The 18098-nt window shown below is 51.3% G+C and overlaps 2 protein-coding genes across 2 annotated transcripts in view; one reads left to right on the top strand and one right to left on the bottom strand.

Moving 5' to 3' along the window:
- LOC122371541 lies at window positions 1-7859 on the top strand. The gene is made up of 2 exons (XM_043347930.1): window positions 1-5; window positions 5790-7859. The coding sequence occupies exon 2, from the start codon at window positions 5846-5848 to the stop codon at window positions 7007-7009; it is 1164 nt and encodes a 387-aa protein (XP_043203865.1). The 5' UTR covers window positions 1-5; window positions 5790-5845; the 3' UTR covers window positions 7010-7859.
- A 644-nt stretch (window positions 7860-8503) lies between these two features.
- The window catches only part of LOC122371544 (soluble guanylate cyclase 88E-like), a 49542-nt gene continuing 39947 nt past the window's right edge, over window positions 8504-18098 (bottom strand). The window contains exons 11-15 of the mRNA XM_043347935.1: window positions 15853-15985; window positions 12693-12800; window positions 11555-11674; window positions 10817-11023; window positions 8504-9288 (exon numbers count right to left, since the gene is read on the bottom strand). Coding sequence (XP_043203870.1) covers window positions 8891-9288; window positions 10817-11023; window positions 11555-11674; window positions 12693-12800; window positions 15853-15985 — 966 coding nt within the window. The 3' untranslated portion in view covers window positions 8504-8890. The remainder of the gene's footprint in view (window positions 9289-10816; window positions 11024-11554; window positions 11675-12692; window positions 12801-15852; window positions 15986-18098) is intronic.

The following is an 18098-nucleotide window of genomic DNA, read 5'->3' as shown; positions in this document are numbered from 1 at the left end:
CTCTAGTCTGAACCAGGTGAGATAACTGTTAACTGCCTATCAAGTAGGGCGACAGTTATTTTCTGATTTTTTGAAAAAGCAAAAAAGCAGTTCATTTTATGGTCTCATATAAAAACATCATATGCAAAGTTTGGTAAATGTCAAGTTTAAGTCCTAAGAAGATTTCATTGATAAATTTTTCATATTTTTACATTATTTGACATCCTGAATCCAAAAATGATACTCATATGTCTCGCAAATAAAAGAAAAAAACATAATCAAACCTGACCTAACCTTACCTACTTACCTATAACCTACCAACCTACCACCTACAAACCTACCCTAACCTAACCTAACCTACAAACCTACCTACCTACAACCTAAAACCTACAAACCTACAACCTAACCTAACCTAAAACCTAAAGTTTTTGCTGTTTCATATTCGTATCAAAAGTGCCACAATTGTAGTTAGGACCTAAACTTGACATATACCCAAAGTTTCATCGGGATCGGATTATATTTAACCGTGCCTCCTCAAACTTGAATGTGTACGCTTTTAGCCATTGGGCCAGCAGTGTAGACCTTTCTGGTATGTAAACCATAAGCATCGTCTCTCAGCTATTCATAACGATGCAATCATGAAACAAAAGACGGTGGTACACGAGAACTAGTGATGCATTGTAAAACGATAAAAAAACTGAGATAAGACTCAATGCGTCTTGTGGCAGTTGGCAAACTTGGACCTCCTGACGAGTCTGAGCATCTGCGTCGAATGCTATCGCTCATTACTGCAGATTCCGGGGGACGGTGCCTTTATTAACGTTCGGAAACTTTCCATGGTGTGCCTCTACCGCCTGCAGGTTGTACTACCTCTGGTCCCATCCTTGGTGAGGGTCAAGTTGTACGTTTCCATCAGAGCGACGCCACGCTCGGCGAAGTCGTTCAACACCGTGATGCCGTTGGCCTTCCCCGCTGCGGCGACATAGCGGGGGTCGTCATGCCGCTCGGCAGGGTCGGGCTCGAGGAAGCCGTCGTCAATTCCAAGAGTGACGAAGAACGTCCGCGACGATGTGGTCACGAAGTTTGCGAGGGTCTTCTGCGTCAGGTTTGCGCTGAGATCAACGTCGGCCCTCTTGGTAAAAGTCCTACGAGCCCTCGTTCGAGGCGAGGGCCTCAACAATGGCCCGCCTTCCATGCAATGGTAGGGGCTCTCGTCAAAGAACGCCAACGGGACGAGGCCGTCACTCAGATACCACAAGTGACGTCGGACGAAGCCGCTGAGGAGCGTCTTGGCGAGGGACTTGTCCTCGTACCTGGCCAACGTCTTCAGAAGGGAGTGGTCGTTCTTACGCGCCGATGTTGGGCTCGGCGCGGTGTACCACGCGGAAATGTAGACCGACACGGCAAACTTGACGAATCAACGACCAAGAACGACCTCTCCCCTTCTGACGAAACCCCCCTAAGAACGACCTCTCCCTTCTGAAGACGTTGGCCAGGTACAAGGACAAGTCCCACGCAAAGACACTCCTCAGCGGCTTCGCCCGACGTCACTTAAGGTATCTGAGTGAGAGCCTAGTCCCGTTGGCGTTCTTTGACGGGAGCCTACCAATGCATGGAAAGCGGGCCATGGTTGAGGCCCTCGCCTCGAACGAAGGCTCGGAGGACCAAGCGGGCCGTCGTTGATCTCAGCGCAGACCTGACGCAGAACACCCGCGCAGACTTCGTGACCACATCGTCGCGGACGTTCTTCGTCACTCTTGGAATTGACGACGGCTTCCTCGAGACCGACCCTGCCGAGTGCCGAGTGGCATGACGACCCCCGCTATGTCGCCGCAGCGGGGAAGGCCAACGGCATCACGGTGTTGAACGACTTCGCCGAGCGTGGCGTAGCTCTGATGGAAGCGTACAATTTGACCCTCACCATGGATGAGGACCATGGGCAGTACATCGTGCAGGTGCAGTGGAGGCACACCGTGGAAGGTTTCCAAACGCTAGCAAAGGCACCGTCACCCGGCATCTGCAGTAATGCGCGATAGCATTCGACGCAGATGCTCATATTTTTCAGGAGGTCCAAGTTTGCCAACTGCCACTCTATATAGGGCCTTGAACTGCCACAAGACGCATTGAGTCTTATCTCAGTTTTTTTTTAATCGTTTTAAAATACATCACTAGTTTTCCTGTACCACAGTCTTTTGTTTTATGATTGCATCGTTATGAATAGCTGAGAAACACTGCTTATGGTTTACATACCAGAAAGGTCTACACTGCTGGCCCAATAGATAAAAACGTATACATTCAAGTTCGAGGAGGCACGGTTAAATATCATCCGATCCGGATGAAACTTTGCATGTGATGTTTTTATGCTATATGGAACCATAAAATGAACTGCCTTTTTGCTTTTTCAAAAAATCAGAGAATAGCTGTCACCCTACTATCAAGGCTATATAAACCTATCTATATAGGAGGGACCACACTTCGGCTGATCTTGGACTGATCCAATGACTTAAACCATTGCCGTCACAGGCCATTTTAGGTTACGATGGCCTCTCCGACCGGCCATTTTGAGTCCTTCGACGGCACAAGGGGGTTGGTACGACCCCCCTCGCGCTTGGCCCCTGATGGAGCTAGAGCTTCGCGGTAAAAACGAGCGTGTTGCCTGTCACGAGATGAAGCCAATGCTACCCAATTTCAAGGTCCTAGGTCATCGGTTGACCTTCCAGATCAGGTCAATGACCCAAAAATCGGGAATATCGGGACCTGTTAGAAAGTCGTAAAGTGTGGCTGCCAAGGGTTTTATGGGGTGCTGTCTGCTGATCACGAATATCGTGTTAGTTTTGATCACAGATGATGTCGTTAAGCGTTAAGACCAGGTCAGGTCAGGTCAGGTCAACTGGTAGGGGGTCGTGCCCGTGGTGGGTATTCGTAGTACTTACCTGTCATCCGCCTCTGAGGCTCTGACAGCTCCGTAACATGTTACGAAGGCACCAAAACTACTTCGTAAATGTTATAATGGCTGCTAAATTCGAATTCAGCTCCAAAAACTAGCCTAGAAACATGTAAAACTCGTAAAAGTTAACCAGGGTCACCAAAGGACTAGACCTGACCTGACCTTCAGGTGACCTTGACACCCACCCTAATGCATGGGAGCAACATGAAATCACAGGTCGGAGAGGCCATCATAACCAAGCGTTTTCATTGTAGTTCCATGTTTGAAGGTTTGAAACCACGAAAAGCTTGCAAACTCGCGGCTAATGCGAGCCGACATATGCTGAATCGCAATTCCGGCCAAACATGGTCTCGGGAAAGAGGTCACAGGTCAAAGGTCATTTGGGTCAGGGTCATGAAATTTTCAGGGTAGGTGTAAAATTGATCAATGCGAGGGTACTGAAAGTTTCGTCGCGATCGGTCGCTTTTTACGCGAGTTATTCGCGAAAAAACCTTAGGGGGTTGATGCGGGACAATCTGAAGTCTCTGAAGTCTGAGAGGCCTTTGGTCAAGGTATTTATATATGTGTGTCTCCTACCATATATTTATTTTTAATATGTGACTGTGTAATTGGGCTGCCCTGCCAGTTAATGATATGCCCAATAAACTAAACTTAACTTGTACTTTAGAAAAATGACAATTTTTCATCGATTTCGTGCACTTTGGAGTGTGGGGGGAGACCTCCCCCTGAATGCCACCCTGGATCTGCCAGTGAGGTTTTGTGTTTTGGGTCCCCCCCCCCCCAATCCCAATACCTACCGTGGCAGAGCCCCTGCCGGCTGCCACCCGAACATAATCACCCGAGTACATTGTGCGGCATGGGTGTTTGCAGTGTCCCTCGGGCAGCAGGCCTATAAATAACCTGATCAGTCTTTTCGAGCCCTGACAAAACCCACTGAAAAAAACGTCAGTCGCCTCACTTGGACACGGTCCACTGCAGATTCAACTTTTATAGTGAGGAGCCTGAAGATCAACTAGCCATTCCACACCTTAGTCCCAATTGTCCGAGGGCTGTCGGTGATAGACAGGCTGGCATTGGTAGACCAGACGTCACACGAAGGTTTTCCAACCGAGGAGAGGCGCTGTATGTTTGCAGGTTGTAGGATAGGTTTTTTAGGTTGTAGGTTTTTAGGTTTTAGGTTGTAGATGAGGTAAGGATAGGTCAGGTATTGTTTCAAAGTTTGTTTAGGTTTTGTTAGAAAGAAGCGCCTCCTGGTAAAGTGCCTCTCCTTGGTTGGAAAACCTCTGTGTGACGTCTGCTCTACTACTACCGACAGGTGTGCCTACTCATAGGCTCGGGTCTATACCTGTCTGATTTCCTTGCGGGTAAGTGGGTACTTGATTCAAAAATAAGTCCGGCGAGGATTCATGTTTGGCTAGGGTATAGGTTGATACTACTGATTGGCATTTGAAAGGGCGCAGTCAAGTCGGGACCTCCCCCACCCCTTACCGCCATGGTATGTGCATATATTTCTTAAAGGTAGTGTGCCACCTTTGAAAGATTTCCCATTTTATTTTTCCTAGGATAAGAAGCTTCTGTTTTTACCTAATATCGTAAAAAAAAAAATCAAAAATGGGCCTGGAATAGTGCCTTTTTCGCCTAAAAGTTTATCGGTTTTTTGATATGTATAACAACTGTAGTGGGCTGACCTGCAAACAGGCGTCGGCAACAATCGCGAATGCGGCGCACATGTGACAATAAGCAAAGGTCATTATAGAGTTACGACGTACGGGAATGAATATCAGCTGTCTAATCGTAGACAACACAACGTCGAGCCTTAAACTGTAAGCCTGTATTGGTATTGTTTCTTTTATTTGGCTGTCGAACATTATTTATGGTTTGAAATATGATTTTATGTAAAATAATTGATATGAAAAAGCCGTCCCTTAAGTTATGACCCCATTTCACCACACGCAAGTGGCAGAAATGACAATGATCAGCTGACACATTTTTTTTGGCCGAAGTCAGAGCGCGCGGCCCGACGCACCACCACCGCACCACAAAGTATGAGCAGAAGCCGCGCCCAAAGCCAGGGCCCCGGTAACGTGAGGTAGCCGAGTCGGGGCAGCGTGCGCTGACCCAAGCCGGGGCCGCAGCTTTGGGCGCGGTCTACCGCATCTCCGCGGGCAGCCCCGGGCTACCTATCACATGACACCGGGAGGACGCGCGGCCCCGGCTTGGGTCAGCGCACGCTGCCCCGACTCGGCTACCTCACGTTACCGGGGCCCTGGCTTTGGGCGCGGTCTACCGCACCACCTAACAGGCGTGTTCGAAACCGCAGGAGATGATGATGAACGGGTTTATCGAAACCTGATTGGATGAGCATATCGGTAATAGCGATTTCAGTGTGTGAGTTTATTGTTCATAGTGGTGTGAAATGTGGTTGGGGTACGACCGACAACCCGTCGGGGCGAATTTCGCACTGGGGTACTCAAAATTTGAAGAATTTAAGACGTTTCCATGAGTTTTGAAGGTATGGATAACTTCTAAAAATCCGGTTCTCCTTATCTGGGCCATTAACTCCATACGGTCCAGGAAAGCTGGCACACTACCTTTAAGCAAATTTATTTTTTGGCAACCTTACAAAATAAAGTGACTGAAATCCGGGGAGAGAATAGGATTTGGGGTAGGTAAGGTTCTGCGGGCCCCGTCCTAATCAAAACCATTGCCCCATCAAATCAAATCAAAACCATTGCATTGCCCCCCCCCCTTCCAGATGCCCCTGGAATCTGGATCCGCCTTTGCCCCGAACTCTAATCCCCCTCTTAACTTTTCCTGTAAAAGTAACCCTGGTTGTAACTAAAGGCTTGTGTCTCCGTTGCAGCTGGTGACCTGGGACCCAAGAGTATCCCTCAAGTGAATGAATTGTCAGTGGTCAAGATGTGCTGTCAGTGGTTGCGCAAGCTCGCTACTAAAGAAGGCTGGCTTCAACCGCATGCCCCAGATATTGGAATATTTTTCTGGGTTATGTACGTTATAGGCATTGGCTCATACATCGGCACGTTTGCAATGAACATCAAATCACTCGTCAACTACGCTTCCAGTGATGAGTGGTGGTATTTCTCCATCCTGCTCACGGCGGTGGTGCTCCCCCAAGTGCCCATCAACCTGTTCTCGTTCTGGTGGTATCGCAATGACAGCGGTGAATCCTTCGTCTCCTGGACCAACACCGCAGGACACTGCCTTCTCTTAGCAGTGCCCATTCGCATGGGCGAAATAGGAAAAATAGCGTGCGGCACCCGCAGCAAAGAAAAAGGCGCCTCCTACTACCATCGCTTTTTCCTGGCTCAGGCGGACCTGTCGTTTTTACGGCTGGTGGCAGTGTATGCCGGCTCAGCCTCGCAGCTCGTCGTCAAGATCTACAAGCTGTTGAGTAACTGGACTGGCGTGGAGAGCGCGCTCTTGGAGATGGTGTTCGGTGCGCTGGTGTTGGTGTCGCTGGCGCTGAGCACCTTCTCGATGGGCCAGCACTGCCGCAGTCACCGTCACGACAAGCAGGAGCTCTCCTATGCCAGCACCGTTCTGCAGGTCCTCTACAGGATCTGCTTCCTGGCCTCCAGAGTCTTCGCGCTGGCCTGTCTCTTCCACCTCGGCATAACGTACGGCATCTGCGTCTGCGTCGGCGCTTTCATAGTGTGCATCATCTGGTTCCACTTCATGGAGACGGAATTCACGGAGAACTGGAAACAGGAACGCTTCTACCACGCTTTGATGGCGTACCTGCACATCTTTGGGATGTTCAACGTCAAGGATGACCCCGCGAGATATCGGTACGCCTTCTACTATTCCGTAAGCTTTTTCGTGGAGGCCCTCGTGTATGCGGCGTATGCGCTGGGCACGGGGCGCACGTTCGTGTGTCTGTTCCCGGGACTGTTCCTGGTCGGCCTCCTGTGCCACGGCCTCGAGCACGAGTGCTTCCATCCGGGTGGCCGGCTCTACATGAAACGGGCGCCTGCGGAGTGGGAGAACGTCTGTGAGGAGTGCGCCGCAGAAGCAAGTGATTCGGCGGCAAAAGAGAGAGTGGTTGCCGCCGAGGCGTTGTAGCGTTTGTGCTTTTCAACTGAGGTCTGAATGGACTTCAGTCACACTGTTCTGCCGAAAGTCCTCGTTTTCCGAGCGCGTGGTTTTACTATACGATACCTACGAATTACGATATTGTTACTAGTTTGATGTTTTTGCGACATGTTGGGAAGCGCATTTCATTCACTGGCCATTTTATCCGTATGGATGAGCGTAGGCTATCGTGATGTTTGCTGGCATGCGTTGCATATTTTTGTATTATTCATTGGACCTTACCGGACCGGCATTCAGGTGCTATCAAGTATCAATATCTCTGATGGAAGGCCTGGGATTCGCGTTTGTCTTACTCAAAACCCGAGCTTATGTGTCGTGCCACCCACCTTGCTTAGTGACATCCATTTGTAAGGAATGGACTGAGGGAACTGTGCTTTCGTGATCGGTGCTCTTCCAGCGACAGGCGATCGCTTAGGTTGATCGCTGCATGCCTTTTCATGAAGCTGAAGTGTTTCATGAAAACCTGCCTCGGGCCCTGCTTGTTGTGTGTCTTTTCTTGCCTTGCATCTATGCCTTGCCACATTTGTGCTGCTATTGTAGCTAACGTGATAGTGATTTAAAGCTTCAAGGGCCAAAAAATTGTTGTTCATGAAGTGGCACGTATCTTTGATCTCTACTTGTAATTAAAGCTCTTCGAGTGTCGCTTTGGAATCGTGTGCTTTGTAAATCACCATCTTAAGAGTCAAATATTTTTATATGGCATGTAGCATTGCATACACCATGCCTACACATGACGGAAATGATCGAACTGGCTGTTACCGACGACTTTTGGAACATAAGTGTTCGCTGAATCATACCAAATATATATATTGATATCTTATTTCCACAAATGTATTTCATGAGGTACGTAATGTATGCGCCAAACCTAGCCGGAAGAGCCTCTCTATAGGGTCCAAATGGTTTAGAAATGCCGTTGAAAGGAGTAAGCAGCAATTATTTTTATGGCAATTTTCCGATATTTATAGGACAATTATTTGCGAGATGTTTTTTACGCATTCTAGAGGCTAGATAATTGTGCCCGTGATGTTTGTGACGATACGTACACGTGGCCAAGAATCGTTTAGTTGACTTTGATACGAATTTGCCCACCCCGGTATCATCTTGCATGTTACAAAATATCGTAACTATGAAAATACGGCACTTGGTAAGATAGTCTTCAGTTGAATGGGTGGGGATCGCTGGCGGGGGTTTGGCGTTGGCATCTCACGCGTTGACACGGCGATCTCAGTCCGCTGGCACACCAGAGACCGTTGGTGTCTTACGCTCTGAGAGGACGAGTTCCTTCCCGTGACACTCGATCCTCATAGCTGTTTGTCGGTCTGGTCAGTGGCCGTTTCAGCCTGATCCGCACACTGACTGTGGCGCCACATCCTGACCCACCCGCTATCCCCAACCGCTGTTCCAGTGCTACAGCCTGACCCGCCCACTGGCCCCGCCCGCTGTCTCCCGCCAGAACCTTGCACGTAACATGATCCACGTCAGTCTTATTTATGCATGTAGTAGTGGGTTGGTCACATAATCATTAATCATGCTGGTGAAAATAGCCCAGAGATTCATTCTACAACGGCTTACAGACAACCTTCGCTCAAATCACACGCGACGCCTCGGCTTTTTACGTCTTTTATAGGCTGAACGATTATTATATAAGCCAGACCGTTCTTCGGGAGGTCATTCGAAGCTCGGATGGAACTGTTCTCTGGACGTGTCTGTGAAGCTCACCTACAGCTCTCTGTCGGTCGCAGGCGGTCAGTGACGGTCATTTATGTTCCAAATGAAACAGAACACTGGTGGACAGGGGACGGCGTCTCGCGCCTGAGATCGGTGGACGGCCGGCGGTGGTCGGCGGGGCGGCTAGAGTAGGCCGCAGACGGCACTGCCGCCCTTGGCCGGCTGCGGCCGGCAGCAGCCGGACGGCGTGGTCACCACCACCGCCTCCACGCTCTTGGAGTAGTGGCAGCCGGGCTTGGCGGCCGCCGGCGCCGAGTCCAGGTTGGGCGCGTGCGCGGCCGGCTGCACGAGCAGCGGCGCGCCGTGCGTCACGCTGGTGGCCGGTGCCTGGCTCAGGTCGTTCATGGAGCAGTGCAGCAGGGCGGCGAGCGGCGGCGGCGAGCGCGCCACCTCGGCGCAGCTGGCCGACGAGATGGAATGGGCGCGCGAGGTGCGCCCCAGCGGCCCGGCCGGCGGCGCCCGGCTCCGCTGACGCTTGATGTCGATCAGCCGTGACTCGTCGAATGTCAGCAGGTTGGAGACTGCAACAAAGCCGGCAGGGTCAGTCACCTAGGTGGCGCAGTGAGCTCATCACCGACACTGGCGCACTACGCAGGTGGCGCTAGTCGCTGCAAACAGGTCCGGGTCTAATGCTGCATTGGAAACAGTATTAGGAGAGAGAGAGAGAGAGAGAGAGAGAGAGAGAGAGAGAGAGAGAGAGAGAGAGAGAGAGAGAGAGAGAGAGAGAGAGAGAGAGAGAGAGAGAGAGAGAGAGAGAGACAGAGACAGAGAGAGACAGAGACAGACAGAGACAGACAGAGACAGATAGAGACAGATAGAGACAGAGACAGAGACAGACAGAGACAGAGACAGATACAGAGACAGAGAGAGACAGAGACAGAGAGAGACAGAGACAGAGAGAGAGAGAGAGAGACAGAGAGAGAGACAGAGGGAGAGAGAGAGAGAGAGAGAGAGAGAGAGAGAGAGAGAGAGAGAGAGAGAGAGAGAGAGAGAGACAGACAGAGAGACAGAGAGAGAGACAGAGAGAGAGAGAGAGAGAGAGACAGAGAGAGACAGAGAGAGACAGAGAGAGAGAGAGAGACAGAGAGAGACAGAGAGAGAGAGAGAGACAGAGAGAGAGAGAGACAGAGAGAGAGAGAGAGAGACAGAGAGAGAGAGAGAGAGAGACAAAGAGAGAGAGAGAGAGACAGAGAGAGAGAGACATAGAGAGAGACAGAGAGAGAGAGAGAGAGAGAGAGAGAGAGAGAGAGAGAGAGAGAGAGAGAGAGAGAGAGACAGAGAGAGAGAGAGACAGAGAGAGAGAGAGAGACAGAGAGACAGAGAGACAGAGAGACAGAGAGACAGACAGACAGAGAGACAGAGAGACAGAGAGACAGACAGAGAGTCAGACAGAGAGACAGACAGAGAGACAGACAGAGAGACAGACAGAGACAGAGACAGACAGAGAGCGAGAGAGACCGTTTTTTCGGGCAGTCGGCTTTCGCAACTCCGATCTCCACTGTTTGCACAGAATCCGTTTGTGAGTAGATTCAGCAGGACCCCACGGGTTTCCAGATGTGTTTGCCAGTTTGGTGCGTCTCCTCACTGAACGCTTCATCCGTCTCGAATTCCCCCGGGAGTTTGGAGGTTAGATCCCATCGTCCGAGATAGGCACCGCCCGAGATTAGACAATAGACCCCGTCATCCCTTTGAGTCCTACCCCTACTCTCTGTCTATCCTGTTCAGAACATTTGGCCGCTTTATTAATCCATTTGTGTACCGTTCTGCGTTAGGTTCGCCACTCATCCTCATTCCGTCCCCTCTACATATATCTCCGTAACGCTTCTATCCCGTATCTATCCTTATCAGTTTCCTCGTGATGATTCCATCGCCATACTTCTCCTTTCATTGTCCCCCTCTCAGGCCTTCTTTGTTTTTTCGGTCCCCCTTGCCCTTTCGGACCTTTGACTCCTATCACATTTGTTCCATTCCCGACCTGTGCCGACCTTTTCCTTCTCCATCTAGTCGGGGTTCTGTGGCTGGCGCTGTCGCTGCGCTCGGGGTACGCACGTTTCAGTCCGGAGCTGCTCAGGGTCCCGCTGGCCGGCCGGCGATGCTGTGAGTCCTGGCTGACCGGCGTGTAGCTGTTCCTGCCCAGCGAGAGGCGCGGACTGCGCGCGTGCGGCGGACTGCTCGCCTCCGAGTCCGAGTCGGGAATTTTGGCAGAGACCGGGCGCCGGCCGTCCCGCGAGCGCAGCCAGTACGTCTTCATGGCGCCTGCGGCGGAGTGGGGAGGGGGACGGTCAGGGCCAGCCGCTGCCGACCCGACCTGACCGCCGTCAGGGCCCATTTCACCATCGACCAGCGGATGCCGCTCCAGCCGCCGCCGGCCGGCCCGGGTCGAAGCGTTTCCATCAATCTTCCGATGACATGAGAAGCTGCTCGAATGATTGAACGTGAAATGACCAGTACGCTTTATGGCAAGCTGGTGAGTTTATTTTCTGTCAAATGTGGAGCAGAATCAGCGACGACCTTACGTAAGCAATAAGTTTGAAAAGTAATAATAACAGGCAGCGTATCTCGCATCCAATGCCTTAGACAGAGTTGTAACTCATAAGACACAGGGGATGTCCGGTCATAAATTCAAAATTAAGGAGAAAGAGTATCGTAACGTAAGGCCACTGATGCTACTTTTTAAAAATGCTTTTATTGTATCGCTAAAGGTTCGTACCGGTATCCAGGACTCGGTCCGGCTGCCGCGGATGCCGTATATGACAGACATTTTCGGTACGTCAGCGGCCGACTGACCTTTTCCCTTGACGTGGATGCCGCCCCGCTCGACGGTCCGGTAGCTGGGGCCGAGACGCTGCTTAGTCGGCTCCGAGATGTGAATCTGCATGGCCTGACTGTTCGACTCCATACGGGACGCTGCGGGTGGACAGAGAGACGTTACCGAGACGAGAGAACGGCGAGTGAGAGAAGTACGGGAGCTGGAAACGGTTTAAAAATGCCCAACATGGTGGAACTGAGATATTGTTAAGTCTGACTGAATAGGTACACTCGGCTACAGGCTGGTCGATAGGGACTATATGATAGGCGCGGGAGCCAGGGGGCCCACTGGGGGCTCACGGGGTTCACGAGCCCCTCCGACTCTTCGGCTGGGGACTCTTTAGTCGTTATATGTTTTTGAGCCCCCTCCCCCAGCTCAAGATATCTAAATCTAGCAACACCCAGATCTACGAACTCTTCTCGGAGTGAAATAAAACCGGAGATGGACGTCTGCCGACGATCCGAGCCGGTGCCATGCGGCGTGGTTAGGTTGTGCCGCTTAACAAAAAGTCAAGTGACACAGTCTTCCGGTACCAGGTGGCTGCTACTGGCCGTGCTTAGGCAAAAATAATCGATGAATAAATAGTCCGCATCGATCAACCTGTAGCCGAGTGAACTACCCCGCCGCCCTGCGCTGGCTGCCGGCTTCCCTGTCATGCGGAACAGTCTAGATGCAGGCGCTCGCCACCCCTGCCATCTAGTGGCGGAAGCGCGAATCAGCAGTGGCGGGCGGATGGGTGGGCGTAGCGCAAGGCTGTTAGCGTAAACATGAAATTACAACAAAGGGTCTTACCTAGAACTGCATGTTGTCTAGCATGTTGTCTGGGACATTCAGGATATAGTTTTGCGTAATCAGCTACCAACGTCACACATGTGGCGGTGCGTTCAGGATATGGTTTTGCGTAATCTGATGCTGTCGCCACACGTGTGGCGTAAGAGTGTGTGTTGGGCAAACAGCCAGCCAGCGCTCCCGCTGCAGCTGCTCCATTCTAATTTCCGAAACGAGACGATCTTCTCCCTGTTTAGCCGGGTAATGTTAACTCCTTATGAGTACACGTTCCATTATCTAAGCGCGAGCGGGTAGCTGGCCGTTTGGCCGCCTGCGGATAGCACTTGCCTGTGTTGACGGTGTCTCCGAATAGGCAGTAGCGGGGCATTTTCAGCCCCACGACGCCGGCCACCACGGTACCGGAGTGAACGCCGACGCGGATCTCAATATGGTCTCCTGGAGACGGCGCGACCAAAGTCAGACGGGACAAGCGCAGATGTGGTGATTCTACTATTGGGCGACAGTGAAAACGCTTCTACAGTATGGGCAGGGGACAGTATACAAAGAAAACGATTTGCATCTCTATAGCACTTCAAAACTGTATCAAATAGTACTAAAAATACAATGCAGACACTCTTTTAAATTGCCTTGTCATGACCTGGTTCTCATCAAAGCACATCTACAGTTTGTTCACCTGTCGTCTTTTGTTATTATTTTTCATTTAAACACATCCTGTTTGCGTGATTCACGGCGACATTATAGAGCAGCCTGCGGCTCAGAGAGGCGGACAGCGCCGGCTTTACGGAATCTCGCCGCGGTGCTAAATTCTCTGCAGCGCAGCAGAACAGCACAAAAACGATGTGTTTTACCGGCCCTGTTGTGCAGTTATTGGTTCTGCAGTTCCCCAGCCGGAAAGCCGCGGCAGGACGCAGCTGGCGCGCGTTATTTGTATTCTGTCCGAGCGCAGCAAGCCGTGACCCGTGTCAGGGTAGGAAATACCCGTTCTGTCTCCGTCCTTCAGCCTGACCGCCTGCCCTCCACCCCCCCCCTCTCTCTCTCTCTCTCTCTCTCTCTCTCTCTCTCTCTCTCTCTTTCTATCTCTCTGTCTTTTTTCTCTCTCTCCTCTCTCTCCTCTCTCTCTCTCTTTCTCTCTCTCACTTTTTCTTCCTCTCTCACTTTCTTTCTTTTGACTTCTCACTCTCTTTTTACCTCTATGCATCCTGCTAAAAAAGTAAGCATTCCGTCCTCTCTCGATTCTCCAATGAACCTTGCCGACAATTAATGACATCTCGCTGGCGACCACCGTTAGCTGGCGTTTTTTGTCACCCCGGCACACACCCCAGTCGCCAATATATTCTCGGCGCCACCAATCAGGAATCGGCGGCGGTACTGATGCCGTGTTTGGTCGGCGCCCGGGGCCGTTGGCAACACCAGCAGCTGCTAATGACTGCGCTCAGAGGTCAGAAGTCACCGGGAATACGGTAATGGCAGATACACCGCCGCCCTTCGCCGAAACGGGCTCCCCAGTCGGAACGAGACTTCGCGATGACTCCTAATGTGCACGAAAGTTGAGAGCCATTCTAAGAAAATAGTTAAAACTTTTCCGGGATATTTTGATGTAAGCTCGTACGGTGCTGCCGTGATATTACATAGCACATGAGTAAGGGCATCTGTAAGGGCTTCACCACTTGGCATCTGTAAATTGAGTGCATTTACATAAATATCATTAGGTATACTATGCTGCCATCTAAAGAAGCTACGGCATCGTCTGTGACCATTTCCTAAGACGCTCGTGTGCTCACTGCTGCGAGAGACGATTGATAGCAGATGAATCCGGTAAAGTGCCTATTGCAGGTCTCTCCGCTGGCAACTGCCTGATTGGGTCTGGCCCTAGCCCTAGATATGGAGTAATGGGAAAAACACTTTAAAAATAGGTACATCCGGGCACGCTCAAAGCATTGGGAAAGCTGACAACGTATGTAACAATCAGTGTACACTGTACGTTCCCCTGTGAAGCAAGTCCCAGAGGGTGAGCGAGAAATGTGCAGTGTATTGTGATGCTAAACAGAGGACAGATTCGCCGGGAGAAATAACTTTGCATCGTCTTTATTGTCTCTGTCAATGTTCCTTTGTGGCCTAAATGTGTCCGTTTGCTCGTGCTTCAACCTTTATAATAGTTGTGTTTGAACGTTAACTAACCTTTGGAAAAATGGAATGCACAGTTTAAACAAAATAAATGAATTATCCTAATCTAAATATTCTGTTATAGATAATTGCATAAATAACTGGACACATATCTAGTGGATCGCTTATACCTAATGTGGTATTATAGCAGATACACATTTTAATTGTACGTCCATTTGTTGTTTTATTAACGAACTGTAATTTCCAGACTCATTCCCAGTCCTTACTCTTGCATATAGCACTGCACTACGCCTTCCTTTTACGCTCCCCGCTGCTCGCTACATGCGGGGGAGAACGGGTCAGTCTGTTCGCGGTCAAGGAATCGGTGAGAGCGGCGCTACTCACCTGTTAACTAATGAAGCGGCGCTGCTTACCTGGTGAGAGCGACACTGCCCGCCTGCCTGTGGACGGGTGGCTGCTGCTCATCTGATGACATCTCGGTGAGAGCGCCGCTGCTCACCTGTGGACGGGTCGGCGCTGCTCACCTGTTAAGTGAGTTCTGTTCACCTAATGACGGGTGACTGCTGCTCACCTGTGAACGGGTCGGTGAGACCAGCTTTGCTCACCTGTGGACGGGTCGGTGAGACCTGGGCCCTGTTCATGAACCCCGGCGGTCGCTGCGGCCGCTGCGGTCGCTGCGGTCAGCCGGGTTGTTACGTCACGAAAAGGGGCGGGGCTCATGTAGTATGACGAATGTATGACGTCACCTTGCTGCGGCCGCTGCGATCTCTGCGGCCGCAATCCAGCGACCGCCGAGCCGCAAGAAAACTAATGCACTGAACTTGGCGCACTGAAGTCAAATAGGCGCAAGACGTGTTGTCATGGAGACGATTTTGTAAACAAATTATCCAGCGGTGTGCGTCAGTTGTAAACAATTGTCGGAAACTATTTCGGCAGCAGACGCTGTTCATGGAACGCTGCTGCGGCCGAGTGAGTGATGACGTTTCAAAAATGGGCGGGGCATAGAACCTGCGGCCGGCCGCAGCGGCCGCAGACTTCATGAACAGGGCCCAGCTCTGCTCACCTGTGGACGGGTCGGTGAGACCAGCTCTGCTCACCTGTGGACGGGTCGGTGAGACCAGTTCTGCTCACCTGTAGAGCTGTGGACGGGTCGGCTCTGCCCACCTGTTGAGTAAGTTCTGATCACCTGTGGACGCGTCGGTGCTGCCCACCTATTGACGGGTCGGTGAAGTCGGCGCTGCTCAGTTGCGGGGCCACTCACCTGTGAGTGGAGCGGTGAGAGCGCCGCTGCTCACCTGTGGACGGGTCGGTGAGAGCACCGCTGCTCACCTGTGGACGGGTCGGTGAGAGCGCCGCTGCTCACCTGTGGACGGGTCGGTGAGTCCCGTGATGCCGTCCACCATGTCCAGCGCCATGTCACAGATCCTCTCGGCGTGGTTGGTCCTCTTCTCTGGCGCGCCGTCCACCACCATGTAGGAGTCGCCGATCGTCTCCACCTGCGGAGCAGCGGGAGCTGAGACCGTGCAGGTCGTCTCGTGCTGAGGCCACGAGTCGTCTGGCACTGAGACCACAGGTCGTCTCGTACTGAGGCCACAGGTCGTCTCGTACTGAGACCACAGGTCGTCTCGTGCTGAGACCACCAGTCGTCTCGTACTGAGACCACCGGTCGTCTCGTACTGAGGTCACAGGTCGTCTCATGCGGATACCACCATTCGTCTGGCTGGCACTGAGACCACTGCAGTCGTCTGGTACTGAGGCCACAGGTCGTCTCGTACTGAGACCACAGGTTGTCTCGTACTGAGACCACAGGTCGTCTCATGCGGATACCACCAGTCGTCTGGCACTGAAACCACCAGTCGTCTCGTACTGAGGCCACAGGTCGTCTCGTACTGAGACCGTAGGTCGTCTCGTACTGAGACCACCAGTCGTCTCGTGCTGAGCCCACCAGTCGTCTCGTACTGAGACCACAGGTCGTCTCGTACTGAGGCCACAGGTCGTCTCGTACTGAGACTACAGGTTGTCTCGTACTGAGACCACAGGTCGTCTCATGCGGATACCACCAGTCGTCTGGCACTGAAACCACCAGTCGTCTCGTACTGAGGCCACAGGTCGTCTCGTACTGAGACCGTAGGTCGTCTCGTACTGAGACCACCAGTCGTCTCGTGCTGAGCCCACCAGTCGTCTCGTACTGAGACCACAGGTCGTCTCGTACTGAGACCACAGGTCGTCTCGTACTGAGACCGCAGGTCGTCTCATGCGGATACCACCAGTCGTCTGGCACTGAGACCACCAGTCGTCTCGTACTGAGGCCACCAGTCGCCTTCGCCTGCGGAGCTGGGATGGCAAGGCCACCAAGTACCTCCACATCATGGGCACAACGAACCCTCTGAGACCGCGCATGTTAACCCGCGCCCCAGCGCAGTAGCGGTCTCAGCTAACTTCGCCCTAGTGTGGGGGGGGGGGGGGCATATGTTACCACCCACCTCTAACTCAAAAACTAAGAGGGCTAGAAAGACGCGGTAAAAAGCAGTCGATAGCTCTCGATGCGTACGTTTGAGAGTATTTCGATCATTTTTCATCTTAGAGCAATATTGGGGTCACCAGAGGTCATCAAAGGTCAAAATTTGCCAATTGTCGTTATATTTTTCAGAAAACATGCAATTATCTCAGGAACTATGATAGCTAGAAAAACACTGGGAAAACCAATCGATAGCTTTTGAACTCTTCTTTTGATAAGGTCATCATCAAAAATGACCTCAGGTCAACGGTTTAGCCTCCAGAGGGCAAAAACTCCAAAAATAGCTATTTTTACCAGAAGTGTTTTTCGACAATAACTTTTGACTAAAAAAAAGCTAGGAGATTTCTATTGCCAGAATCGTGTTCCTCTCGCCAAGACGCGTCGAATGAACTATAATTTGACCTTGAAAGGTCAACTTCAAAATTTGACCTCAGGTCAAGGTCATGACCTGACCGGGAAAGGTCATGTTGCATATCAGTCGATGCATCTCGGCAAGACAAACACAATGAGGCCAACCCCAGCGTTCTATCTCTTTCCAATCGAGAGTTATTGGCAAAAAGCTGTTTGTAGCCTCAAATGACCTCGGATGACCTTTATAGAGGCTATCAGCAAAAAATGACACCTTGGTCGTCACGGGTGTTCCAAATCATTGTGATTCTGAAATATTTGGACTGTTCCTATGTGTACACACGGATCTAGAGGCATTTTCGCTTTTTCTCCATTGTCTTATAATGGAAAAGTCATGCCACTGACCTGACCTTAGGTCACGCATATAAAAAATCCGAGATATAAAAATTGTAGGCGCCCATTACATCATGCAATCCACCAGGTTTAAAACCTCTCTGACAAACACTGCAGGCTGGACATGATTGCAAACTTTTTTAGGCTTGGTCAGTTAACTTGACCTGGTGACCTGACCTGACATGACCTGGGGTCAAAAATTTCACATATTGTCCAAAATTGATGTGCAAAAAGCTACTCCAAGCGGCGCGGCGCTACGCACCGTGGTTTTTTATTCACACGCAAAAAAACGCGACAAGGTGGTAACATTAAACATATGCCCCCCCTCCCCCACCCCCACTGGGGCGAAG

The sequence above is a fragment of the Amphibalanus amphitrite genome, unplaced genomic scaffold, assembly GCF_019059575.1.
Source record: "Amphibalanus amphitrite isolate SeventyFive unplaced genomic scaffold, NRLGWU_Aamphi_draft 001256F_arrow, whole genome shotgun sequence".
In the NCBI taxonomy this organism is placed as follows: Eukaryota; Metazoa; Arthropoda; class Thecostraca; order Balanomorpha; family Balanidae; genus Amphibalanus; species Amphibalanus amphitrite.
The sequence above is the reverse complement of the archived record's forward strand: the minus strand, read 5'-3'. Positions and strand labels throughout refer to the sequence as shown.